General features: G+C 45.8%; 2 protein-coding genes across 4 annotated transcripts in view; both read right to left on the bottom strand.

The window, feature by feature from the left end:
* Positions 1–7,584, bottom strand: part of TUSC2 (tumor suppressor 2, mitochondrial calcium regulator) — an 8,095-nt gene extending 511 nt beyond the window's left edge. The window contains exons 1-3 of the mRNA XM_069095650.1: positions 7,312–7,584; positions 1,792–1,912; positions 1–740 (exon numbers count right to left, since the gene is read on the bottom strand). The exon at positions 1–740 is cut by the window's left edge and continues 511 nt beyond it. Coding sequence (XP_068951751.1) covers positions 675–740; positions 1,792–1,912; positions 7,312–7,481 — 357 coding nt within the window. The 5' untranslated portion in view covers positions 7,482–7,584 and the 3' untranslated portion in view covers positions 1–674. The remainder of the gene's footprint in view (positions 741–1,791; positions 1,913–7,311) is intronic.
* Positions 7,585–16,802: 9,218 nt separating this feature from the next.
* The window catches only part of RASSF1 (Ras association domain family member 1), a 37,509-nt gene continuing 27,005 nt past the window's right edge, over positions 16,803–27,306 (bottom strand). For 2 of the 3 annotated variants that reach the window (XM_069095640.1, XM_069095643.1), the window contains 4 exons: positions 19,495–19,599; positions 18,886–19,183; positions 18,539–18,654; positions 16,803–18,100 (listed from right to left, as the gene is read on the bottom strand). In XM_069095640.1, the coding sequence (XP_068951741.1) occupies positions 17,954–18,100; positions 18,539–18,654; positions 18,886–19,183; positions 19,495–19,599 (666 nt within the window). In that variant the 3' untranslated portion in view covers positions 16,803–17,953. Of the gene's footprint in view, positions 18,101–18,538; positions 18,655–18,885; positions 19,184–19,494; positions 19,600–25,389; positions 26,342–27,306 lie in introns of those variants that run through there. The other variant, XM_069095641.1, reaches the window with a different exon arrangement.

Here is a 27,306-nt window from a genome sequence, read left to right as displayed (position 1 = left end):
TCTCCCTGACAGTGACCAAGCCCCAGGCCTCTCCTGTCCCTTCCCCTAGGCTGGGCAGAGGGAGAGGTACATGCTACAAGTAAACAGGACGGGGAGGGGTATTGGGGATGGGGGGGAGGTTGAGGTCAGAAGGAAGGAAATTGTACCCTGAAATTCCTGGCCTGAGCTTTCACCCAGCTTTTATTTCCTGACACTCCTCTGAATATTGGAGAGTGGGGGTGGGGCTTTGGGGTTCAGGAAGAGAAACTGAGTATCCTACCCCCTTCCTTTACCCAGGCACTCAGATCCTGGAGAAAAGAATTACTCCAGTGAACCAAGCCAACCATCTTTTATCCCCAGACCCTCCCTCAAACTGACATCACCCGGTACTGTGGAAGAAACAGAACTGGGTACCCAGCTTTCCCACCCCTTGGCTTGCAGATGAAAAAATGTGGCCCATCAGGGGCCCATGTCAGGTGGAATTCATTCTGGGGCTGCTGCTTTAATCCAGGCACCTCTTGTCAGGACCCACACTTTGAACTTGTGGACTCAGCAGCTTGGGGTGCCCTGCCAAGGAAGTGGGGAGTTGTCCCCAGCTAAGGCCTCTTTCTGGCCCTGCTGCCCCTCCTTCTACCCAGATGTCCATACCCACCACCCCACAGGCTTGGGGTGTGAGCAGGAAGGGGCTGCAGGGCTCACATCTCACAGATGATCACCGGGAAATCCACGTGGAGGCGAGGGTGGTCTAGCCTCACGATACCCTGAAAATAAAATTGATACTGGTTAGGCCCTGCCTCTGTTCTAGCTCTTCCAGGAAGCCTTCCTTTTAACTACTTCAGGCCCCAGGCTTCTCTCCTTAAGTCGCCTGCCTGTTTTGCCTCCCCACTCTCCTCTGGAAGCAGTATAATATCATGCATGGAATGCTGAACCTGGAGCCAGAAAGGCCTGGGTACAAAGTCCACCTTTAATATTTAGTGGCTGTGAAACAAATCATGGCCCAGTCACTTAACCTCTCACCCTCAATTTTCCTATCTGTAAAATGGGAATAAATGTCACCCACCTCACAGGACTACAAGACTTTACAGCTAAAAGGAGAGGATGCACATGAAGTACTTTGGTAAACTTTTTAAACTCCATATAAATGTCAGTTACTGCCACTAATTTCTCTTTCATCTAATAACAAAGCACTTTAAACTCCTTTTAAACACTTTTTTATATTCTAATTTGGGATATCTATATTTGCTCCAATGATATTTGTCACTCCTCCAGGGTCTAGCATAGCTCACTAACCACAGAAGATTCTTCATAAATGTTTGTGGGTGAAATGACCTAGTCTAATGTTTGAGTGTAGACTGTCCTGTTGTCTCCTATGTGTAAACCAGGTTTCCCCAAACAGACTGTGAGCCTTGCTGGGCTGGCTTTGCTTTTCCTGTCCCTACAATGTTTCAGTCCATAAGGGCAGTATGACTAATGGAGTTAATGTGAAGGGTACCTGGACCCTATAATCTTTTACCAGGCTTCATCACAGCCTCGACTAAGAAAAAGAAAGAAGGAGCATAAAGGCAAATGGAGGCCATTTCAGCTTAACCTATCCTTGAAGAGACTGTCCCAAGAAGCACTGTACTTCCAGACTGGCAACAGAAAGAGCAGGCCTCATATAAGCAATGATCAAAGCAGAAATTGGTCCAGGAGAAAGTGGTTCTGCTGAGCCTTCATTTGTTTGGGAGCATAATCCCCATCTGACTTTCTGAGGACAACACAGGGTGAGGGTAGAGGCTAGGGAGGGGCTCTGGATCTCTTGCTTTCCCTCACCTGAGGGATCAGATTCTTCTGCACCCGCCTCAGCTTGGCACGCTTTCGCCCATTCTTGGTGACAATTGTTTCCTCATAGAACTCGTGGGCCAGGTCACCATCTTCATCATAATACATGGAACTGTAGGGGCAGAGGACAAAGTGCCATCAGGACCACTGGCTCCACTGATCAAATCAAGGCCCAGGGAGCATCGCTTATCCAACATGCCCCCAAAATAAGTACACAATTTTGTACAGAGGCGTTTGCTTGCTCCATTAGATTGTGAGCTCCCTGAGGGGAGGGTGTCTTTTGCCTCCTTTTCATCCCCAGCATTTAGTACGGTGCCTGGTACATAGCAGGAACTTAATAAGTTCTTACTGTCTGACCCAAAGCACTGCCTAGAACTTCCCAACCACAACCAAGGTCACAGAGATATAAAGTCCTCATGACATAAGGGACTTTGGTAGAGGATGAGATGGAGAGATAGGCTAGCAGGCCTGGAGACGTATCTTTTCTCTGAAGCTTCAGGGACTCCATTAGGGGAAGAAATAGAGCAGAGAAGCAGGGGATGCTCAGACACTGAGAGTAGAGTTAAAAGGTGAACTGTCACAATGCTTGATGCCTATGAGCCCCAGAGCTCTCTGATCTATTAGGATCCAGTGCTATGGTGCTACCAGAGGGAGCCCATTAAAACACAGGGCCTCTGTGGAGTAAATGGCCAGTAAAATGGCCAGCCCCTGGACTTCAGAGCCTGCTAAGCTCTGAGAAGAAGCTGCTGCCAGAGGTCTAGGCCTGCTGTGCTTTGCCTCAGTAGGAACAGCTGGTAGAGCCAGAGTCTTGATGCCTGCTCTAAGATGGCAGGAAGCCCATACCAACTTCAGCCAACAGAATTTGTTGGCAGACGTGAGAGGTCTCAGGACCACGGCATTTCCTATTCCATCCCTAAGCTAGATACTAATGAAAATGGTTCCAGTCTTGGGTTTCAATGCAGCAAGTCTCCAGCCACACAAACTTTCCAGACCTAAATGGCATTCAGAAAATCTGATAACTAACACTACTGCTTAACCCCTAAATATTCTTCCAAATAGGATCCAAGTTATAGGCTTTTCATCAGCCCCAGAGCTGAGGCCCTGAATGACTAGTCATATGGAGAAAATAGGGGATCTAATCCTACTTACCAGGGACTTGGGAGTCGCATGACTCCCAAAAATTCCTACTAGCTTCCTTTGAAGGAGTTAAGCTAGAGTCTTATTATCTTCAGAAAAGGGGATCTTAGGGAGATAAGGGGTAGGCATCTTCATGATTTCCTTAAGTCACTGACACTAACTGCTTTGGGGGGAACTGGATGGGGGGTGGGGTGGAGGTGGGGAATGGGAAGCTAGGTGGCACAGTGGATAGAGCTCTGGGTCTGGAGTCAGGAAGACTCATCTTCATGAGTTCAAATCTGGCCTCAAACACTTACCAGCTGTGTGACCCTGGGCAAGTTATTTACCTGTTTGCCTCAGTTTCTCATCTGTAAAATGGGATATCGAAGGAAATGGCAAGTCACTTCAGTATCTTTGCCAGGAAAATCCCAAATGAGGTCAAGAAGAGTCAGACATGATTGAAACAACGAAACAGTAACAAATATCCTCCACTCTTTGGCTTCACCTTTGAAAGGAGGCTCATTTCCTGCTAAGGTTAAATCTCATACTTGTATCTTTGATAGTACTGCAACTCCATCCTCTTTCAGGTCTCCTAAGGGAAATTCTCCCTATCTTTTGTCTCTTTCTTTACAAAAAAATGCAAAGTAATGTCAAGGAGTGAGCAGTAGGGAGGAATCAGGAAAGGCCTCTTGTAGGAAGTGGCACCTGGGCTTTTGAAGAAAGTTAGGAATGACAAGAGGCAAAAATAACGAGAACACACATTGCAGACAAGGGAAACCACTTGGGGCAAAAGCATGGAGGTTGGAGATGGAAATGCTATGGAAGGGGAAAAGTTAGCAGGTCAGTTTGGCTGGAATGTAGAAGAAGTGATGGGGAATTATATAACATAAGAATGGAAAAGCAGAAGAAAGAGAGACTATGGAAGACCTTAAAAGCCAGTCTGAGGAATCTGAATTTCATCACAGAGGCAACAGGGAGCCATTGAATATTTTTTGCGGGGGTTGGGGCGAAAGGGATGACATGGTCATACCTGTGCCTTAGGGAAGAGTATTCTGGTAACAATATGGTTTATGAATTGCAGAAAGAAGAGGATAGAAGCAGGAAGACTAATTAATAAGGTTTTTGAAATGGTCTAAAATTCAAATTTGGCCCTTTGAGTCCAGACTTCACAGAACAAATCCCCTTAATAAAAGGATTTGTTCTGTAAAACTTGGATTCAGTCAAAAGGTCAAATCCAAGAACCTAGGTCACATGTGGTCTTGAGGCCACAGGTTCTCCACCCTGGTCTAGGACCAGAGATGATGAAGGCCTGAATTTTTGTGACTATAGAGACAGGTATGGATGCAATACAGATTGATGAAGCAGAATACTGAAGACTGACAACTAATGGGGGTAGAGAGAGAAAGGTGAAGGAAAATGAATGAAATATAACTAAAGTTGTGGATCACAGTGATTGGAAGGATGGTGGTGTTTTTAAGAAAAATGAGAATATTCAAAGGAGTTGAGGGGAATCTCTAATCCTGTAAAACCAACTCTCCCCTAGACATCTCTATCTCAATGACTCACCAGTATCTCATATTCAACATAGCTAAAACAGAAACCACCGTCCTAATCCCAGCCTGCCCACTCTGGTGAGGACACCACCATCTTTCAAATCAGTCAGGTTTTCAAGTTGTCATCTTTGGCTCTTTCCTCTGCCTCACTCTACCTATCCAGCCATTTGCAAAGCTTTTTCTATTTTACTCCTGCAACAACTTTCCCCCACCCAAAGGGATTTTATCTTCATTCTGGCCTTCACTGGCCTCGTCTAGACCAGTGGTCTCCAAAGTGGATGGTCAAACCAGGAGACCAATTTTTGTAATAACACTGTAATGCATACAACTTTGAAAGACTTAAGAACTCTGATCAATTCAATGACCAACCATGTTTGCAGAGGACTGCTGATGAAGAAAGTCACTCACTTTCTGACTAAAAGGTGATAGACTCAAAGATACAGAAGAAGAAATACTTTTTTTGGACATGGCCAAAATGGCTATTTGCATTGCTTTCACTATTTGTTACAAGGATTTTGTTTTTCCTTTAGTTTTTTCCCCAATGAGAGGTAAGGGAGAGAAAAATAAATGATGCTAATTAGGAAAAAAACCCCAACAAAGTAGGAGGTCCCCAAACCACCAAAATGCTTGGGTGTTATTCTAATACCCCACCTTCCCTGCCAATTATAGTGCTTTGAACCACACTATCTTATTTCATCCATAGAGACTCAACATTCCCCCACTCTGCCCCTCCCCACCCTGGTCTTCCATAGTTATATAAGCTCCCACTTCGTTCTTTCTACAAGGGAGTGAACTTTTAAAGGAGGTTGTAATATTGCTGAGATCACAGCACCTGCAAAGGTAGTTTTAAAGATACTATTGGGTACCCTCCTCCCCAATCCTTAGCACACTCACACCCCACTCTCTAGAGCACTTCATGGCTATGGCTGGTGCCCCTACAGGTCAAAGATGCACTTAGAAGACCTCCATGTTGTACTGTATTTTTGTTTTGTTAAACATTTCTCAATTACAGTTTGATCTGATGCTATTTGCACTTGGAAATTCTGTGAGCTGCTAGCAGTGAGTAAGACAACCCTGCTTTAAGGCATCACCATCATTTCATTCTCCCAGATTCTCAATTTCCTTATTTTCCTTGAGTCCTATATCAACCAAAACTGTTCCCTTCAAAGACCTCTTAACTGGCAAACTGAAGGGCCTTTTCTCAGTCTTCCTCCTTCTTGACCTCTCTGCAGCATTTAACACCACTGACCACCCTCTCTTTCTGGACAGTATCTCCCCTCCTGGGAGTAGTGCAACTGATTGCTCTTGGTTGTCTTCCTGGTCTGATTGCTCCTCAATTATGTCCTCTGTGGGGACACCCCATCTCTTCTCCATCTACCTTCTCTTGAGGCTTAGTCTCTTTCCTGAATTGCATTACCACATCATTAATTGCCTATTTGGAACTGGAAATCCCAGTTATCTCAAAAGCAACATGTCCAAAACAGGCATTTTCTTTCTCCCCAAACCCTCTTCTCTTTCAGATTTCCATTGCTGTGGACAGCATCAGCATTTTCCTAGTCATCCAGGTCTGGAAACTCCTGTCATACTCAACTTCTAAGTCTTTTTCACACCACACACACAACAGTTGCCAAATCTTATGATTTCTACCTTCTTCTCTCTACTCTCACAGCCACCACAGTAGTTCAGGCTTTCATTACCTCATGTCTGGACTATTGCAATGGCTTCCTAATTGGTCTTGAGTCTCTCCCTTCTCCAAACCATTCTCTACAGAGCTGCCAAAGTGATTTTCCTACTGTACAAGTGAGACCATGCCACTCCTACTCAAACTCTATAATCAAATACTATTTCATCTTCCTCTCAGAATATTAACTTCAATTTCTGTGAAAGGAATATGCATAATTATTAGTCCAGTATACATATATGCATATAAAACGCAAATTTCATATATGGGATAGTATCTCAAATTTTTACTAATTAAAATCAAAAAAGTTTGGAGACTACCAGCCTAGATTATTAGAACAGCTTCCTTAATGTTCTCACTGCTTCTGGCCTCTACTCTCCTCCACATACCCAGCTGCCAAACGAATATTCCTGAAATAGGTCTGACTATGCACCTTGTTTAAAAATCTTCAGTGGTTCTGTAATGGCTTTAGGTTAAAATACAATCTTTCCTTTAAAGCTTTCGGCAACTAGGCTCCCTTTAACCTTTGTAAATATTGCTATTCTCTGATTAAGCCAACCTGACTACAGATTGTCCAGCTCCTTGCCTTTGCACAAGAAGGAAATCGCAGCCCCAGAAAGAAAGTGATTTGCCCAAGGTCAAACACGTGGTAGGTAACAGAGCCTGAATTCAAAGTCGGGTGCAGACTCCAACTCCAGTACTCTACCCAGCAGCCCGCCGATCCCTCTCTTACCATTGCCCCGGGAAGTCCCAGCCAGCTGACTAGCGACAGCAGGAGGCACACCTCCTGTTTAAGGACCTCCAAAGAAACCAAAAGTTCAACTCCCACCAAGCAAGTTCTTCCTCCTACCCACGTCGGGAAACCCACGGAAATAACAGGGCCCGAGAATGAAGCCAGGGAGGACACGGCGTCTAGGCCCCGGCGGGCATTTCTTCCAGGAGACTGGCGCAAAGACCGGCCGATTCTTCCTTTCTAGTCCCTTAGCCAAGATGGGAAAACCAAGCCATCTCTCCGAGGCCCGACAGCTGCCCTGGGCGGGGACACGCCATGGACTGCTGCCTGGGTCTCCTCAAGGGAAAGACCTGCCCACCCGTCTGCCCTCTGAGGCCCGTCAGCCCGCTGCAGGGTAGCCCGGAGGCCGCCTCCCCCCACGCCCTTACCCTCGACGAGTGAACACGAAGGGCGGCGCGGTGCGGAAGCCCCGAGCCCGGGCGAGGGCGTGCTGGGCTCGGGCCGCGTCGGCGAGCTCGGGGCTGCCTCCCGGCCCTGCGGACGCCGCCGGCGCCGAGAAGGGCCACAGCCCCCGGCCCTTGGAGCCGCTGGTGCCCATGTTAGGGCCCGCGGAGCATCGCGGAGCCCCCGCGCCTCACAGCGCCCTCCAACAGCCGGCCCAGCTCCCGCGGACTGACGGACGCCGACTCCTTCGGACCGAGCGGAAGTAATGTCACTTCCTGCGCCGGCTCGAACGATTTCCGCTCAGCCCTCCTCGTTCGTCCATTGGTTATCGGAGCTGTCAGGCCTAGAGTCCAGACCAATAGTGATCCTCGGAGATTAAGATCCCGGCGTGCACTGCGACCGCAAGATTAAACATTTCCGAAAGACTTCAAATCCCAGTATGCTACGCTCGCGTCCGAGTTGTACGGCTGGCCGAGGCTGAGGAACTGCAAGTCCCAGCGTACCTAGCCCTGGCACCGCTGTGACTTCAAGCGTGCCCGGGAGGTGCTCTCTTGCCTGGTAGCTGTCAGAACAAGCCGGAGGCTCGTCTGCATTTGTGGGCGCTACAGCTCACGAGTTGTGGATGCGTTTACACGTTTTAGGGGACCACCCCACCTCTTTAATGGATATGTTATATCTGTTGGGGTCTTATTCTTCATCTTAGATTGTAAGATCCATGACGGCATACTCTTCCCCTCCCCTTCCAGGCCCTTGCACTAGGCTGTGGGGGTGAGCGTCGAATTGTTGAATTGATAGAAGCAGCCAGAGGAACTTGGAAACTAACCCGGAGTAGAGCAGACTTAACCAGGGGAATATGGGAAGGAGGCAGTGTGAGGCCAGGTTTGAAATAGGAGGACCTGAATTTGAATGTGTCCTCTATCACTTAATAGCATGTGGCCCGGGGCAGAGCAGTTAACCTTTCTCTGCCTTAGTTTTCTAGCCTATCAGATGGGGATAATAATAGCACTTACGTCCTAGAGTTGTAAGAATCAAACGAGATAATATTTGTAATGCATTTTGCAAGTCTTGACGTGCTATAAATTCTAGTTATTATTGTTTTATAATAATAATTATTAATACTTTTGTGATCTTGGACATGTCAGTTAATCTCAGGGGACCTCAATTTCAACCTTATGTAAAATGAGGGCATCATCCCTTCCAGCTCTAAAGATGAGCCTGTGCTTGTAACACTCCAATGTCTAAAACAGCAGACTTCAAACGTTTTTTGATTAGTCACTGTGATCAGTAAAAACATTTTGAGCACACTTACTAGCTGTGTGACCTTGGACAAGTCAATTATCCCCAAATACCTTGCCTTCTCAAAAAAAAATTTTGAGTATGCATCCTCAATTTACATTTACTTATTTACAAGTTATAAACATGTACATAAGACATACCCCAAATAGCAGTTTTAAAAGAAGAGAAACATTAAATGAACAAGATAAATAATTATAATATATAACATTAACTAATTTTAATTCATTAATCATGTTTTTAGTGAGCACTGTGATTGAATGTTTCCTTATTTTTGAAAATCTTGATTTAACATTTTGTGAGAGTGCTTCAAAAGACTTTTTATGTCCAGTTTATTTTCATACTTGGTATTCATAACTGTTATAGCTGAAAAAGATATGGAAGCAATGTATCATTGGCTACACTCAATAGATCATGATACTCATTTTTCAGTCCCACTCACCAATTGTGAAAGGTTTTTGTTGAAATAAAGCTAGTAAATTTCTATCTCCTGATATTAAGTAGTTCTTGCAAATTAATCAGGAAGTGTTGCAGTTATATATATAATTTTTTTTTTTAAGCAATTGGGGTTAAGTAACTTGCTCACGGTTACATGGCCAGGTGTTTTTGGGTGGATGCTAAGTGTCTGAGCCTGGATTCCATTCCCCAGGTCATCCTGACACTGGGGTCTGTGCTCTTACTCGCTGTGCTACCTGGCTGCCCCATGCAGTTTTATATTTTTAAGAAGTAAGTTCAAAACCCACCGAAACTCTTGTTATAAGATTTGGAAGATTTTAAAAAAACATTAGGAAGTTATATTCCTAAATTTAAGTATGGGCAAAAATAAGAGTTTTTATAGACAACAAGTCAGTTTTTGGTTGCAAAAGCTTAGATTTTAAATATCTGGATAGCCGTGATCACTGTTTTAGTACCCCCTCTGAGCTATTCCTCAGGGGACAACAACTACCCCCACATGCAAGGAGAAGACTGTTCAGAGCAGCAGAGAATTTTGGTTCATAAGCTCCCACTTCCCGTAAGTCAGTCAGTAGATACAATTAGCTTAAAGCAATGGCATTTACATTTTTACAATTACAAAATTGCTTAGTAAGAATAGTAGCTAACTATAAACTATACTTCATAAACTTGGGGCACGTTCTTCCATAATACATAAGTCACCCATGGGAACAGTGGGCATAAACTTAAGAGACAGTGATATTAAGGAACATATATAGGAGACACATTTGGCTCAGATGACTTACTTCTCTGGTTCTGTTGGGTCTTGATTTCATCTCTCCTTTAGGGGTCTCCATGAAGCACCTCCCAGGGGATAACATATCTGCTGGTTGGGTGACTCAGCTGGGCCCCTGGGTATTCACCTCTCCTCAGCTCAACTGTCTTATTGATGGGGTGCTTGGGATCTATGTTTGTAAAATCAATTTGTAATACCAATTTGTAACATCAGTAATGATGGGGTGCTTGGGATCTATATCTGTAACAGCAATTAGTAAAACCAATTGGCAACATCAGTCTGTAACATCAATTTGTAAAACCAGTTTGTACAATTGTAACTGCGATTTGTGTTGTAAAATTGTAATAGCAATTTGTAAAACCAGTCTGTAAAATCCCTTTCCCAGCCTCAAACTCTGCCCCTTCCCCCTATCCGAACTCTGCCTAGGCAACAATTTGTGACTCCTTTGTCCTTGCTTAATCTCCTCATGTCTCCCCCTGTCTGGCCCAAATCTCATCTCCAAGTTAAACTCCTCAAACTTTTATCTATGCACTGAAGTCACAAGTTCCTTTCAGTCAGCCCTAACTTTTATCTATGTACTGAAGTCCCTTACATCCATCTGGTCAGCCCTGACAATGGCAGCCCTACCCTTTAAAAGTAAAAGCCTGTGCCCCTTCACTTGCAGGTCCCCTAAGGATCCTTGCCTGCTGTAAAGTGTATAATAAACTTTTTCATCTGACTCTAAGTAAGGCTGAGCTGAATTCTTTCCAGATGGAATCTCAGGTTCTGGTCTTAGATAAGATCAGAGTTCCTGCTGAACCTATTGGGAGCCATCCCTCATCATTATTGCCAGGGTTAGCTTTCTCTTTGATATAGACACTTCTTGAAGCTGTTGGAAGTGTCTGCATCTGTCAGGAGTGTATGAGTCTCTGCTCCCTGCTGGATGCTAGGCATTCTGGTTACACTATTAAGGGCTCCCCTAGTCCTCAAATTAAAAGGCTGTAATGGTAATGGAATTTGGAGATCCCCCTGTATTGGCTTGGTTTTCAGGTTGAGTGTAGAAACTCACAGCTTGTGAATCCCACTTGTGGGTTGGGCTTGTTGACAAGAAGAGAGAGGGCTGAACTGGGAGATGCTGGTATCTTGGATTTAGAGACAGGCACAAGCAGAGAGAAGGCCCAAGCAGAGGAGGCCAGAAGAAATTTTGGGAGCAGCATTGTGGAGGCAGAGAGAGAGAGAAAGGATTGCTGAGGGCCATTTGGAGCTGCCCAGAACTTTTTGAGAACTGCCACCTTCATCTGCCAAGGACTGATGAGGTATGGCTGCGATGCTGGTATTTTGTCTGTCTGTTGTGCCCGATTTGTCTGCTGGTGAAGGACAGTGCGGTTGTAGCAGAGGTCCTGGAACCTTGCTATTGGTTCAGAAGCCCTGAAGGATTTTCTTGTATGTGTAGAGAAATCCTGGAAGAAGATCTTGCTGATGTTTTCAGGGGTTCTAGAACTGTCCTGCAGGCAGAGAGTGAATTGATGAGGACACTGGCAACATATATTGTGGCTTTGTTAAGCTTTGTCTCCCCAGGAACAGAGATTGCTGAGAACTACTGTCAAGATGAAGAAAAGACCTCTCCTTGGATATTTAATGCTGTGATGATAATCTTGTTGTGGCTTGGGGTAGATGGTCTTTATGTTCTTCACTGCCCCTTTGAGAAGGTGCTTGGTGGTAATGGATGAAATTGTAATTCAGCTGTGATTCAAGGATGGGAAACTCTTGACTTTTTGTGCTCTGTGACTGACCAAATGAATGTACTTTGTTTATGATTGGAAACTAATCTCCAGTTGAATGGAGAGAAGACTTTGTGGCTAAATGAATGCACTTTCCAGGGGTAGTACTTGGAAATTATTGAATTACACTTGGTGAATGCTGTATTTTGATTTTCTCTTTTCTATGAATGTTTTGCCTTAATTTGTCACGGAATAAAATGGAGAGTTACTATGCTGGTATTGAACCTTGGAAGCTGCCTTTGCTTGGCATTGCCAAGGCCCTATGCTTGCCCCACTTTGGCCTTTCTAGACACGAGTTCTACTTGTGGCAATAGGGAAAACTCGGTTTTTCTGCCTGGGATAGAGGCTTCAATTCAGATGTTGGTTGGCTACCCTCTCCCTAGAGTTCCAGAGATCCCTTGCTTTACTTCCCTTCTCTCACTTGGTGACCTGACCAGTTTCCATGGGTTCAATTATCATTGTTATTGATATGACTCCCAGATTTATATATCTATTCCTAGGCTCTCCTGGGGTCCAGTCATTCATCACCTCCTGCCTGTTGGACATTTCACACTAGACATCTCCTAGGCATCACAAACTTAGCATGCCCAAAAAGGAACTCATTTTCTCTCGTTCCAAAGCCATCCCTCTTCCAAGCTTCCTTATCACTGTTGAAGACAGCCTTATCTTTCATTTCATCCAGGCTCACAGCCTTGGGCCATCCTTGACTCCTCATTCATACTTATTGAACATATTCAGTCAGTTGTTCTTTTTACATGAATGAATGAATGAAAAAAAATTTTATTAAGCATTTACTATATGCCAGGCCCTATGCTAAACCATGAGAGATCCCAAAACAAGCAAGACATTCCTGTGATGATACATAAAGGGAAGTGGAAAGATGGATGAGGGTGGAAGGGGAAGAAGGTTCAAGCACAGTGGTTTGGCTTGGAGGTAGCCAAGAAGCATAAAGAGAGAAGGCTAATTAAAGGGGAAAACTCACTCATTAATCATGACCCAGGGCCCTGGGGCAAGAGTTCAAGTTCCAATGTGAGGAGGAGAAGACCAGAATGTGGGCCGCAGGGGCCAGGTAATCAGGGCCCAGGGTCCCAGGAATAGGAGTCAGAGTTCTAATGGGAGGAGGAGAAAACCAAAGTACATATAGGGGGCATGGCTTGGAAATGGCCACAAAGCCAGTACATCTTTCTTTTCATACAACCACCACCCTAGTCCAGGCCCTCATCACCCCTTGCCTGGATTATTAATTGCTTCCTACTAAGTCTCCCTGGCTCAAGTCTCTCCTCACTCCAGTGAGATGCCAAAATGATTTTCCTAAAACCCAGGTCTAACTATGTCCCTTTTTCCACCCTCTCTCTTAAATAATATGTCCCCTTCTTATCCTAGCCTTAAATTCCCTTCCATACACTCTATGACCCAGTCATCCTGGTATACCTCTCCTCACACATAATGCTTACCCCCTTTCTCTGTGCTTTTGCACTGGCTACCTTCATCCCTGGAATAATTTTCCTGTTCACCTCTGCCTGTTAGATTTATTTTCCTTCAAAACTTAATTTAACAGTCTCCTTCTGCAGGCCTTTCCTGATTCTCCCAAGTGCATTCTCTTTAAGGTAACTTTGAATCTACTTTATATATGTCTTGTATACATGTATAGATAAATATGTCTCTCCATTAGAATCTATGCTAGGTGGCTCAGTGGATAGAGTGGACTGGAGTTGGGAAGACCTGAGTTCAAATGTGACCTCAGACACTTACTAGCTGTGTGACACTGGGGAAGTCATTTAACATTGTTTGCCTCAGTTTCCTCATCTGTAAAACAAACTGGAGAAGTAAAGGGCACAACACTTAATATCTTTGCCAAGAAAACCTCAAATGGGGTCATGAAGAGTTAGATTGAAAAATGACTGAAAATTCGAATCCAAGTGTCTTGAGGGCAGGGGCTGTTTTTTATCTTTGTATCTTTTAAAAATCTTTTTTGTATCTGCTTTTTATCTTTGTATTCTGTATCCCCATTGCCCAGCACAGTTTGGCACATATTAAAAAAAAAACCAAGTAAATGACATTTGATTGATTATTTGATTTTGTAAGGGGAAACCTCCACTCCCATTTCTCCTCTCCCCTGAAATGCCTGCAGTCCAGCATCACACCATGGAGTGCATATATGTAGAAGCACACAGCTGGAAGGCAGGGCAGTCTGGGGCTGTGATCCTGGGGGTGTATTGGATGCCAATGGCTTTTTCTCAATTCTCATCCCTCTTGAACTAGCTGCAACTCTTAGCACAGTTGACTACTCTCTTTCCTTTTAGATACAGTACTATTTTTTTCTCTGGGGTGTAGTGATATTGCTCTCTCTTGGTTTTCCTCCTGTCTGGCTGCTCCTCATTTTCTTTTGCTGTTTCATTATCTGTATCATGGCCTCTAACTGTGGAGGTACCCCCAAACCATCCAGGGCCCTTCTCAAAATATTCTTTAGCTTGGCAACCTCATTAGCTCTCATAGATTCAACTATCATCTCTTTGCAAATGACTATAAAACTTCTATATCCAGCCTTAGTCTCTCCTGAGTTCCAATAGAACATCTGCACCCATTGGATGGACCCATTATTGAATATGTCAAATTGGATGTTCTGTAAACTTCTCAAACACAACATGTTCAAAATAGATCTCATTCCTCTGAACCCACCCCTCTTCCAAAATTCCCAATTTCTGTCAAGGACAACACCTACTTTCCTATCATGTCAGTTTACAACTTTGGAATTATGCTTGGTTCCTTAGATTCCATCACCCCATATGTGCAACTAATTGACAAATCTTGCTTTCTGACTCCATAATTTATCTTACATACAACTTCTTCTCAATTACTGATACTACTACATCCCCAGTTCAGGCTAGTGGGCAGCTAGCTAGCGCAGGGGACAGAGTGCTGAGCCCAGAGTCAGGAGGACATGAGTTCAAATCCAGCCTTGGATATTTACTAGCTCTGTAGGTAAGTCACCTAACCTCTTTGGGTCTCAGTTTCCACATTTGTAAAATGAGGACATCGGACTAGAAGTTCCCTTTGAGCTCAAAATTCTTTGAACCTTGCCAAGTAGTGTGGGGCTGAAATATTTCTCTAAAAATAATAAACGTAATAGCTAGCACTTATATAATACCTACTATATACCAGGCATTGTGAAAAGTGCTTTCAAATATCATCTCCTTTTCCTTTATTTTCTAATATTCATCATTTTTCTAGAATTTCCCTGCAAGGAAATCTACTCTGTAATACTCTGATGGAATTAATTATGGAATGAGAACCAAAGCCTGAAAAGGTCATGGAAGTGTCCAGAGGTTGAGTAGTATAAAGATAGAAAAAAAGGGGAACAGTGTCCCAAAGATGAGACTGAGAGGACTATCTTCTTCCCATCCTACTGCATAATATTGGATGACTAAATGCCCCTCACACGCATGCTACAAAATCAGACTTTTAGGGCAATGGAATCTGGCACTCTATGCTGACCTCAACCAAAAACCATATATGATCTTTCTTAGAAGTCATTTTCTGTTCTCAAACTCTTTTGTTTGCTGATCAAAGACATTCTCAAATCTTTCCTGCCCATTTCCATCTAGTCTTGCCTTGCTCACTGGCTATGATATATATATATCTGACATTGGCATTTGTAGATATGGTCTAAACCCAAGCTTATTTCCCCCCAAAAGATATGCTTTTCCACCTTACCAGACTGTGGCATCACTGACTCAACTTGAATGTGTAAAAAAAAAGTTACAGTCTGTGTGTCTTATATTCCAAGTCTTGTTAATTCTACCTCCCTCTCTCAAATTCACTTCTCTGTTCCCTCCCTTCTTCTATGAAAATTTTCCTGATTGTTCCCATAGTTGTTAGATTCTTCCTGGCCTGCTTGTATACTTGAATTAACTTCTTATTAAAATATACATTTTAATTGAAATATTTTCTGTAACCTGTATTTTCCACCCTGTCTCCCTCCTCCCTCAGTCCCATAATTATTCCTTATAGTTAAAAAAATAAAAGTTCAGCAAAACTAATCAACATACTGAAAAAAGTCTGAAGTTATAGTTCCACACCCACAGGAAACTTCTTCTCTTTTCTTCTTTGGGCGTTATAATTCTGAAGCCCTTTCATTGGTCTTATTTCCACTGAACTAGTCATTGTTCATCTGGAGGAAGCTGGGTGACTCAGAGCACAGAGCCATGGGCCTGGAGTCAAGAAGAGCTGAGTTCAAATCAGACCTTAGGCACTTACTGTGTGTGCCCCTGAGCAAGTCACTTAACCTGTTTGCCTTTGTCCACTGGAGCAGGGAATGACAAACCACTTCAGAATCTTTGCCAAGAAAACCCGATGGCCAGTGTCAGTGTGCTGTCATCTATGGAGTTGGACATAAATGAACAATGGCATTTCTCTCCGATTATTTTCCTGATTCTGCTTCTTTCACTTCCTCTTAGTTCACCTAAGTCTTTCCTAGCTCCCAGAAGAGAATCTAAAGTTACCCCTTCACCCTGGCAATTTTCCCCCTTCCTGCTATGCACCCTTCTCCCCCCTCCATTCTCTTCACTACCATTAGCTCTGGAAAGCTCATTTAAGTTGACTGCCCTATTGTTTGATTCACCCAGATCCACGGTTTCCTAGACCATAATTCCCTACCCTGGATCCCACTGCCCTATGTGCCTGGTCTTCCTCGTTTGAATGTAAGCTTCTTGAGGGTAGACGCTGGCCTGATTTGGGATTTATATCCCTAGTACATTGCACATAGTACTTAAATGCTTAATATTTTTTCATTCATTCCTTATAGCATTACAGTGTAATAACAATGCAATATGTTTATATATCCATGTAATATCATAGTATAATTATTTGTATTCACATCATCCCTAAAATGTCAGTTCCAGAAAGACAGGTGCTGTATATTATCTGAACTCTGGATCCAGGACACCCACTCAGCTGCTTTCTGTCTCTTTAGTAAACAGGTAGTAGACTGTAGCTGTGGAATTATCCTACATTTTCCAATGTGGCCAAAAAATTGATTTGTGTTACTCGATGGTGCTTTTTTGTTACAAAGGAAGGTGGGTAGGGGAGTCACTGGGGAGTGGGATAGTGATATAAAGGGGGAACAAAGCATCAATAAAACATTTAAAGAAGCCAAACTCTCTCATCCAGCACCTAACAACATTACTAATACGCATACAGAGTAAGTAAGTGCTTTATAATAAATGCTTGTGGAATTGAATACAGCATACAGATTGACCTTCAAGGCAGAATGATTGGCCCAAGCTTTATTATTACATGATTCCTCTTGGGCCCCAGGCCCTTTTCGTGACACACCCAGCAGTCATCCACAGGTCTCACACACTCTATCTCTGCCTGGGAGTCAATCAGCTGAGATCAAGAAACATTACATGCATCACATACAAATCATGACAATACTGTGAGGGAAATGCCCTCACTTTGGTTGGCACCTTGGGCAAGTGGCCTCTCTTCAAAGCCTAGCAGCAGTGAAGCCCTTTTGCTGGCCAAGATCCTTTTGAACCCTCTCATTCCCCAGGACTGCACCTCCAGCCAGCAGTCCTGTCCTCATAATCGGGGTGCTTGTTGGGTTAGATCTCCAAAGGTTATTACTGTAATCAAATCCATTTTACTCCCCCATATACCTAAAGGGTCCCTGTACATCTGGAGCTCCTAATCTTTCTGGTTTAGTGGGGCTGGTCCCACATAGTCATGAAAAACCAACGGCCCTCAGAGAGCCATCACGTTTAGCTGAATTTTTCCACCCATAATGAGACCGTGTCTTGGGTATGTTCAGCTTCAGCCAACACAACCTCTCCAAAACAAGCTGCCAGGGCATTTGAACTATGCAGAGTAGATCTCTGCTTAGCACCACCTAGGAGCTCTGTTTGAAAGCTGCCACCTCGGTATTCTCAAAGCTAAGGACACTTTCTGGGGGTGGTGGGCAGAAGGAACAGAGAAAGCCACCATCCAAGAAGACTGTGCTCTTCTAACCCCACCCCCACTCCCCTCCCAGATGTATCACAGTGAGCCACAGGGGTTCCTTGGTCCTAGCTCTGATATTTTATAAGAGGACTTTTCAGTCTCTGTCATTCCAAAGCAGCAGCCATGATGCTACATTTAGGACATCCTATGTCCCCACACACCTAGCTAGCTCCCCCTCAGTTGGGAAGCCTCCACACACACTCACTCTTCAGGCCCCGACGCATTCATATGACATCCATTCTGTGCTGCCCCCCCGCCACCCCCCCATCCACTCAGCCTGGTGGCCTCTTGAAGCCTTTAAGCAACCCTGACCCTGAGGTCACGAAGGAGAAGGGGAGAGGGGGGTCATCCCAGGGGGCGGGCTCCTAGTGCTTCCTGCATCTTTTGGCGGCAACGAGAATACTTCTGTAGGATTTGTCGTACATGTTCCTCTTCTTCTCGTTGTAGGATACGAAGGAAATTATGCAACTCTGGCATGCTGAAGGCATCCCACTGAGGGTAAAGACAAATACAGGGTAAGTCCATTTGATCTAAGCCCAGTTAGTACTTTTCTCTAGGCCCTGTTGTTTCCAATTTAGGCAGTGAAGGGAATATTTCACACCAGACCCTATCCTTTTTTTTATGAGTTCCAGAAAGCCAGGTCCATTCCAAGGTAGACTTTGGTATAGATAGATATATTTATAGTTACCTTGATACAAGGATAGATGCAGAGATACCTTTTAGCCTGGATTTTGCTATATCTTACTTTGACCCATTTTATCACTCCCACCCCAATCCAACCCACTTAGCCTACAACCAATGGAAATTTAATGAGCATGGACATTGTGGTGATCTTAGAAATGTGGAAATAGCCTGGGTTCTACTACTATAGAACATGGGACGGGGCCTAAGACTCCCCCAACCCTCTGGCAGAGCAGATTTGATACTCACATTGACATCTCCAGTCTCATTTTCTTTTAGGACAAAACTCAAGGCTTTTTCACTGGGTCCTGCCAGCAGTCGTAGGCGCAAGGGTTGTTCATCATCCGACAGCTTCCTTAGGTACACTACAGGGCACAACCACACAACTATTCAATTTTTAGAGCCAAGGGCTCCAATGATCACCAAGGATCCAGTGCAATCGACTGGCCCAACTACCCCACCTTTTTGTTGAACTAGGAATAGCCCATAGCTCTGAGTCACTTTTCTGAGAAGGCACTTAAGCCTCAGAATCCCAAAAGGAGATTCAGTAAAAAGGAATCAGGGGAGGAGAAATGGGAACTGGGCAGGCTTTCTACCTTGGTCATGGCGCTCTGCCCGCTCAAACAGGGCAAATTTTCGGGGGTTATCCACCACTAGGAATTTTCGCAGCAGAGCCTCAATGACCTCTCGGGCCCGTGTCCGTGACAGCACATGCAGATGTTTGACTGTGTCTTTGGGAAGATAAAAGGAGGTACGGCGCTTCACTGACTGGTTTTTCCCAGGGGGTCGCTTGGCATCCTGCAGGGATGGTGGCTTCTTGGTAGCAGGCACAGACACTGGGCGCACAAGTTTCAATTGTACCTTGATGAAACCAGTATAGGAACCATCCTTGTTCTAGGGAAAGGAATAGAGATATTCAACAACTGCACTGGGATATTCAATAACTAGGACATATGCCAGGGGGCACAGAGAAGAGGACAAGTTAGGTACTTAGCAACAGAATGGGGGCAGCTAGGTGGCACAGTGTATAGAGTACCAGCCCTGGAGTCAGGAGGAGCCAAGTTCAAGGCCTCAGACACTTACTAACCGCATGACCTTGGGCAAGTACTTAATCCCAACTATCTCCCCCAAAAAGAAAGAGAAAGAACAAAACAAGATCTTGTGACCTCATGCCTCTAGAAACTCCTCCACCCTGTGGAGCTTACCAGGCTCATGAAGAGGTTACTGTTGATCTGGCTGTTATACTCCTTGATTTTCTGCTCAATCTCACTTTGAGACAGGACTGGTTTCTCCCACTCCAGTGGCTCATCCTAGGGCAGAATACCGTGTGATAAGCATGATGTTAAGTTACAAGACCTGGGTTCGAATCCTGTCTCTGATACTTGCTACCCACATGACGTTGGGTTGTAGGGAGTTAAATGACAGGGTTGGAGCAGATGCTTCTAATGTCTCTTCTAGCTCCAATAAAGGTAACAGAGCAAATTCCGCAAACGAGGACTGAAAGGTGTATTCTTGGTATTGTGGCTAGTCCTCCAGGTTTCTTTCCCAGGTCTGTCACTTCCCCGGTTCTGTGTACACCACCCCAGGGTCCAGCACAGCACTATACACTAGGCACTTAGCTAGTAATTGTTGACTATATTCAGGCATTATGGCCCTCCTGAGCTAGAGGCCAACAGTTGATTGCAGACCATCCTTACCTTTCATATCTGGGCCTCAATGGAAACAATCTCTATACTGCGCAATTTCCCCAAGATATTTACTGACCCTCATTGGCTCTCCCTTCTTGCCCAGACGGAGGGAGGGAATAGAAGGTGTATGGCTGAGAGGCATCAGTGCACAGCTGGGTAGCTAAGATTAACACAGTAAACCAGGAGCCCGCAGCAGCCGCTGGAGTGATAGCTGTAATGCTTGGACCACAGTCAAACCAACAACTGGAGGTACTCTAGGGCATGATGCCAAGGAGTTAGGGCAAACGGTGGGCTCTGTAGAGGGCCGATGGTTTGGAATAAAACCATATATTACTTAACTAAATCCTAGTGCCCTAAGTCAGTGAATGTTCTTTCCTAACCTCACTGCCCTCCACGCCCTCATGAGCTCCATACTCAGCTTCCAGACTCTGTGGGGAGTGATGGGTCAGGGTGTGTCCCAAGATCACAGTTAACGCCAGAGCCCACTCTGCATCTTACCCTGGGAACAGAGCCATGCCATAGGGTGGGGACCCTGACTCACTGTCAGAGCTGGAAGTGGCAGGTTGTTACTACCCTGTTATTAACCTTAGGAGCCAGTGAGGTTTGCCCTAACAGGGTTGGTGCAAGATGAAAGCTTCCCCAACTGTGGCATGGAGGAGAAGGGTGACTCCCATACCAAAGAGCATCAAGTTCTCTGAAATGGCAGGCTTGGGTCCAGCCACTGAAGATGTCAGAAGTGGCATGAGGAAAGCACTGCCCAACTCTGAAGTGTTTTACTCTAATGTATCTGGTAAATGTAAACCCAAACCCATGAAGGGACAAGAGCCACCAAAAATGTAGGCACAAGTTCTATCACAATAAAAAAAAATCATAAGTCACCTGTGCTCTAAGAAAATGGCAGAGCTGGGGAGGCTAGGTGGCACAGTGAGTAAAGCGCTGGCCCCGGAGTCAGGAGGACCCGAGTTCGGTTCCAGCCTCAGACACTTAACACCCACACACAAAAAAACTAGCCATGTAACCTTGGGCAAGTTACTTAACTCCAATTGTCTTCCAAAAAGAAAAAAGGAAAAGAAAATGGCAGAGCCCTTGAGTTCAAGACCTACAGAGGAAGAGTTTTCAGGCTGGCCTGGCACCAGCAGGTGGATTACACAACTCTGGGCACAGAAGCTTTTCTTTCCCCTTGCTCTAACATCCATGTAGCTGGAGGTTGATATGGGCACCAGCTAGCTCAGCTAGTCCCTTCCCCCATGCCCTGCCAGATTCCTCTTGCCTTGTAGCACCTACTCCATGGTGAAGGAAAAGGAGAGAAGGGTGGAGCCTGCAGGGCAGGAAGGGTGGGATGTGGGCTGGAGCATGTGCACTGAGTTGGTCTTACATTCAGTTGCATCAGTCTTATTTCCTGTTGACATCAGATACTGGCAAGAGTAGTGAGGGGGGTCATGGATGAAAGCTGAGATCACCCCTGACCAATGCTATATCCTGGGGGAATTCAGAAAACCATTTCCCTTCCTATCTCATGGCCAGCCCTTAAAGTTAAACCAAACTGTCCTGTCAGGCAGGGCTCCAACCCTTGCTCAGGAGCAGCTGGATTCTTTCCGGGGTGGGATGTAGGGTTCTTTGAACTCGGTGGGTAAGCAGCTTGTATACACATTCTTATTATTCCCAAGGCTCAGCACAGTTTGGGAACTATGAAGATTAGAATGCTCATCAGTGCCTCCCTAAAGGCTGCTGGAGAGACAAAGCTGGGAACCCCACTGAAAAAATTTGTGCTTTCATGTGGCTGGGTTTTTACCATAAACAAAACATGCTACTTTTCATCTTTGAGAGATCACCTTCTGTGCTTACTTCCATATGGCTAAATGGTGATCCAGGTTGGGGACCGAACAGAATGAAAGGACACTGGGCAAGTCACTTAATTCCAACTATCTCCCCCCCACCACAAAAAAAGAAATAAAGGGGAAGGGGGAGGGAACAAAGAAATTGTTCATGTGATATACAATGCTCCTCAAAGAGTATCTTGGCAAAAGGTTGCAACACCAAGGATCAAGTGCTGACATGATGCCCCTGGACCTGGGAAAGATTCCTATGAGGTTTAGAATTCATTTCAACTCAACAAATATTTATTAAGCACTTACTATGTAGAGGGCATTGTGTTAAAGGCTGGAGAGGCATGTGCTTGGGATCTTGGAGTAAGGCAACATGGGCAGGGCAGTTCTCATGCCCAGGGCAGAGACACATGATCCAAGATCCCAACTGGAAATTAGTGTAGTCAGAGGAAGTGGGGACAGGAAGCAGGACGGGCAGGATACAATAGAAAAATGCCAAACTCTCCCAGAGCACAGGACCACAGGCAATGGCCAGCAGCATCCTGTTTATAGAACAAAGGGAACTTTCTCCAGCATCCTCCTAGACAGAAAGATCAGCCAGGCCGTGCTGGGATAGGACTGATTCATCTTACAAAAACCTCCCTGCCACACTCTTCTGGCCACCCCCGCCCTCCTCCTCAGGAGAGACCCACACCCAGCCTTCAGTGTTGCCCTTTACTAGTGCCACTTCCGGAACTCTCTGCTCTGGTCTGGAATGTTCCACAGCCACAGTAAATGTTCTCCATACGGGTTTTTTTCATTCCAGGTTTGACTCTGTGGGCCCCCTACCATTTCACAACAAAAAAGGGCCATGGCTTAGTCTTTCTTTTTTTTTTTTTAATTATGGATCAACTTACGTCCGGGGAACATGAAGGCTGCTGGTAACTTTCAGCTTGGCTATCCAGAGAGGAAACTAGATAAGACTCCCTTAATGAGATACTTCTGGATCTTTGGATGAACACAAAGGGACAGGAATAAGCATTTATATATCCTACTATGTGCCGGGATATTCACAATAACCTTGTGAGTTATTGTGAGGTGATATCTCTATTTTATAGTTTAGGAAATTGAGGCAAACAGAGGTTAAGTGACTTGCCCAGGGTCACACTGCTAGTAAGGGTCTGAGGCCAGATTTGAACTTCCTGACTCCATGCCCAGCACTCTATCCACTGAGCTACCAGTTAATACAGTCTCTATTGCCCCAACACTGAGTTTTACCTCTATGCTCCTTACTTCTGACTCACAAATTCCCTCCCATGTTCCCTAGATAGTGAAATGCTGGATGCTGATCTATCCAGATGTGATTAGGGAAGACTACCAGGGGAAGCTAAGATTAATTTTGGGTAAGAGACTCAGTTTGTAAAAGTCCACAACAATTCACTAAGGTAGGCAGTATCATTTCCTCTTCGTTCCATAGCAGGATCCCCTCGGGGTTATGACTGTTACACAGGGGTTCTTCCCCAACAGATATTGAAAGGAGGGCTTTTCACCGGTTGTCAGAAGCACCACATTGTATGAAAACAATGACTTGGTCTGTGACAACCACTTATAAGGGTCTCTATGATATCAACTTCAAAAAGTTAGGGACATGTTTTCCAAATTCCCAGCTTCTTTAATAACTATTAAGGATATGTTATCCCAGGTTTATCTATAACCTGGAACCAATTTATGTTTATCAGTCTTTACTATTTCTCTGGTAACTCCGATTACTTCCTGACATGTGAAATGAAGCTTTTGTTAACTGGTCTTCAAACAACTCTTTTCAAGCTACAGGGGACAGTCTTGTGTTCCCGGAGTGGTAAACACCCCAGCCCTCCATAAATTCAAGGGGCTGTTTTCTACCAGATCCTACCTAGACCTGCCATGCTCCTCTTCCTTCTGTTTCAGTTTTTCATTGTCTTCCTCCTCCCTTTTCCCTTATGGCTCCTTGCCCCCCACCCCTAGTCTTCTCCTTTACTTAGAGAATACAAAAGTGTAGCTGCTGTTGGCCTTAGTCACAGAGGAATACCCTTTGTCTGTCTCTGGGGATGGTTCTTCCTACTTCCACATATGTCTCTTTAATGGGGATTTCCCTTCTCATACCCATGAGAGCCTCAAAGATTTAGAGCTGGAAGGGACCTTAGGGGTCATGGATTTCAACCTCCTAGTTTTACAGATGAGGAAACTGAGGCCCAGAGAGTAAGTGGCTAAAGTAGGACTTGAACCCAGGTTTCTCGATATGCTAAATCCCATGCTTTTTCCACTGTATGGTGCTGCCTCTCACATCTACCATCAAAAGCAGGAGGGGGTTGGAGAGAAACCACCCTAGGCAGCTGCTCCAAACATTACCTATGCTAGCTCACTAAACAAAACTCTGGAATCAGGTTTTCACCTTGAGAACAATGCATGACCTTATCCTCCAGCAGGCCTCAGCTGCCACCTCCTCTCTCCAGCAGCTAGGAGGACCAGATCCTCCCACTTCCTCAGGAGGCGGGTTCCACATTTCCAGAAGCTAACCAAGTCACTTACCAAGTGACCCACAAGTTGATTAACTTAAGCTCAATTCTAAGGACTCTGGGACAATAAGCCAGAAATGGAAGAAAGGTGTTGATAACGGATACTAGAAGGATATAAAAATCCTTTAAACAAAACATACAAATAGGTGAGAAGAGTCCAGGAAAGTGTGGAAATTGTGGGCAAGAACATCTTAAAGGTTGGATAAAAGAAGGAACAGACCAGTTGGAGAAGGTAGGGATGAGGTATGCATAAATTAGGCTTCGGTAGTTTATCTCCCAAGGAAGGCAGAGACAGTATAAAGGACTGGCAAGTTTAAAAACTGCATCTTCAGTGTTCTCCTCCTCCTACTGGAGGCTTTGAGCCAACCACAAAGGCCCTACCTGTCACACACTCTCGAAGAGAATTTTGTAGCAGTAGAAACATAATTTATAGAAAGCAACACTAAAAAAAGTATTCCAAGCACTGTTTTCGGCTGTCCCCACCCGCTCCAACCTTTCCTTGCTACGTCTTCTTAAAGTATGTGCTCCTAAGCCCAGAGGTCCAGCAAGGTAGGGGCAATGTCCGAAGCCCTGGCAGGGGGAAAGCTGAGTGGATGTGGGGAGAGACCACCGGTGGCTTTTTGAGGAAGCAGGAGAACCCACAAAGCTCCAGCCTGGCTCCCGAGCCCAGCTGGGTCGGGAAACAGGAGGGTGTGGGGGGATTTCCTTAGTATGAATAATCATGGGGTTGCCGCTGCTGCTCCCTACAGCCGGCCTGCGTGGCATTCCTCTAGCTCTTTGGGCCGCCCACCCCACTCCATCCCACCCCCGAAGGGCCCCAGAGAGCGGGTCAGTTTCTCTCCAGGGCCAGGGCCTAAGTGAGGGTGACAGGAGCCGCCTCCCCTTCCAGAAGGCGGAGTATCCGGGAATTGGGAAGGGGGTAGGCAGGATGGGGGGAGGGAGAAGAAGAGTAGCACTAGGAATTCCCCTTGGGCCGCACAGGCTTAACCCTTCGGCTGCCGGCTCCCATGGCCCCCCTCCCCGCCTAGTCCGGTCTCCGAAGCGATCTTCACCTGGTCCCGGCGGGGCTTGCGGGCCAGCGATGTGCGCGCCGTGAAGTACTGCTCGAGCTCCGAGTCGGAGTCGTCCTGGCTACAGTAACCGCTGCTGGTGGTGCTGCTCCAGGTCATCTCGAAGGCCGGGGTCCCGGCGTCTGTGTCGCTCATCCCGCGCCTTTCACTTGCTCCTTCAAGCCAGAGGGAGCGGACACTACGGGTCTGGGGGCCGGGGCCGGCAGGAGGAGGGGCGCAGGCGTCGGGCTGGGCTTGGAGAGAAGGAAGGGGGAGCCTTGAGGCGGCGATCTTCAGATTCGGGACCCGAGAGGCACGAGGCGAGCCGGTTACCCAGGGGCTAGTCGGTGTGTGTGCATTAGCTAGAGAGAGTCGCCGCGGCCGTTAGTGTTGAAACGTCGGCGAAATCCGTGGCCAGAACCTATCCGATTGGGGGACCCGTCTGGGCTCCGCCCTATCCCCCACTTCAGGCGGGCCCCGCCTCCTCCCTCCCCTTTCCGGTGGCTGCAGACCGGTCCCCCACTCCCGCTGACTTCATCGCCCAGGCAGCTCAGCTCAGCTCCGCGAACTGGGCGGAGCGTGCCTGGCTCGGTCTGCGGGCCCGCATGCCGCGTGGAGGCCCGCGGGCTAGGACGGGGGCTGGGCTCCAGCTTGCACCCGCGCAATTAGCTACAGAGTCACCGCGGGGCGCTCCAGGCTCTTGGTGTCTCCCCTTCGATGCCAGGGCGCCCCAACCGGCTCCTGGACGAAGCCCCAACCAGGAACGGGCTCTCAGAATCACAGCTAATTAGAAGCGGGAGATCACCTCCTCCAACTAACCAGCCCCCCTCCTCTGACGGTGAGGGAAACTGAGACCCAGAAAAGGGTCTGGGCTTGCCCAGGGCCACACAACCAGTGAAGACTTAGATTGAGGACTATAACCTCAAACCTAATACCAACAACAGCTGTCATTTCTATAAAACTTTAAAATTTACAAAGCTTTTTGTCTCCATTTTATAGACGAGGGAGTTGAGACTCGGGTTCACAAAGCCAGAAAGTATCACAGAGTATTAGAATCCAGGTTTCTTGCCTTTCAGGGTGGGGGCTCTTTCCTCTCCACCACGACCGGGGAAAACTTCACCTCTACTTCCACACAAAGACCATGTTTTCCTCTCCTTTCCACTCTCTTTCCTCTTAGTCCTAGGCTTTCAGAACTCAGTTCAAGAACCACCTTCTACTACAAGAAGCCTTTCCTGATTCCTCTCTCCCATGCTGCTTTCCAACACCATCTTGTATGAGAGACTGGTGCTTTGTGGCTAGAGAGCTGACCTCAGTCTGGAAGATCTGCCTCAGACATACTGGCTGGCCAAGTCAATCTCTCAGTGCCTTCAGGCAAGTCTCTTAAGACTATAAAGTGCAGAGAAAGTGCCACCTTGCTTGCTTTCCTTTTCTTTATTGACCTCAAAGGTCCACTTCCTATCTCTCTTGTATACAAATTCTAGGTCCCTGTTGCTGTTGAATTTTCATTTTCATCTTTGTAATCACAGGGCCTATCCCATTGTGGATGTTTAATAAATTGTTGATTTATTCCTGGAATTCCCCTTTCCTACTAGGGTTGTTGTTCAGTTGTGTCTGGCTCTTCATGACTCCATTTTGGGTTTTCTTGGCAAAGATACTTGGAGTGGTTGTCGTTTCCTTCTCCAGCTCATTTCACAGATGAAGAAACTGAGACAAACAGGGTTAAGTGACTTGTCCAGGGTCACACACCTAGTGTCTGAGACCATAATTGAACTCAGGTCTTCCTGACTCCAGGTCCTGTGCTCTATACACTGTATTACCTAACAGCCACCTAAGGAGAGGGATCAAAGTTTTTTTTCTCTTTATGTCGTCTTCTGTGTATCCAACTGAAGTACTTAATGTTAAGAGAATGAATGAATCTTC

This window comes from Petaurus breviceps, unplaced genomic scaffold (assembly GCF_028583685.1).
Source record: "Petaurus breviceps papuanus isolate PSGF00001 unplaced genomic scaffold, PetGlider_PUasm1.0 227, whole genome shotgun sequence".
Lineage (NCBI taxonomy): Eukaryota > Metazoa > Chordata > Mammalia > Diprotodontia > Petauridae > Petaurus > Petaurus breviceps.
The sequence above is the reverse complement of the archived record's forward strand: the minus strand, read 5'-3'. Positions and strand labels throughout refer to the sequence as shown.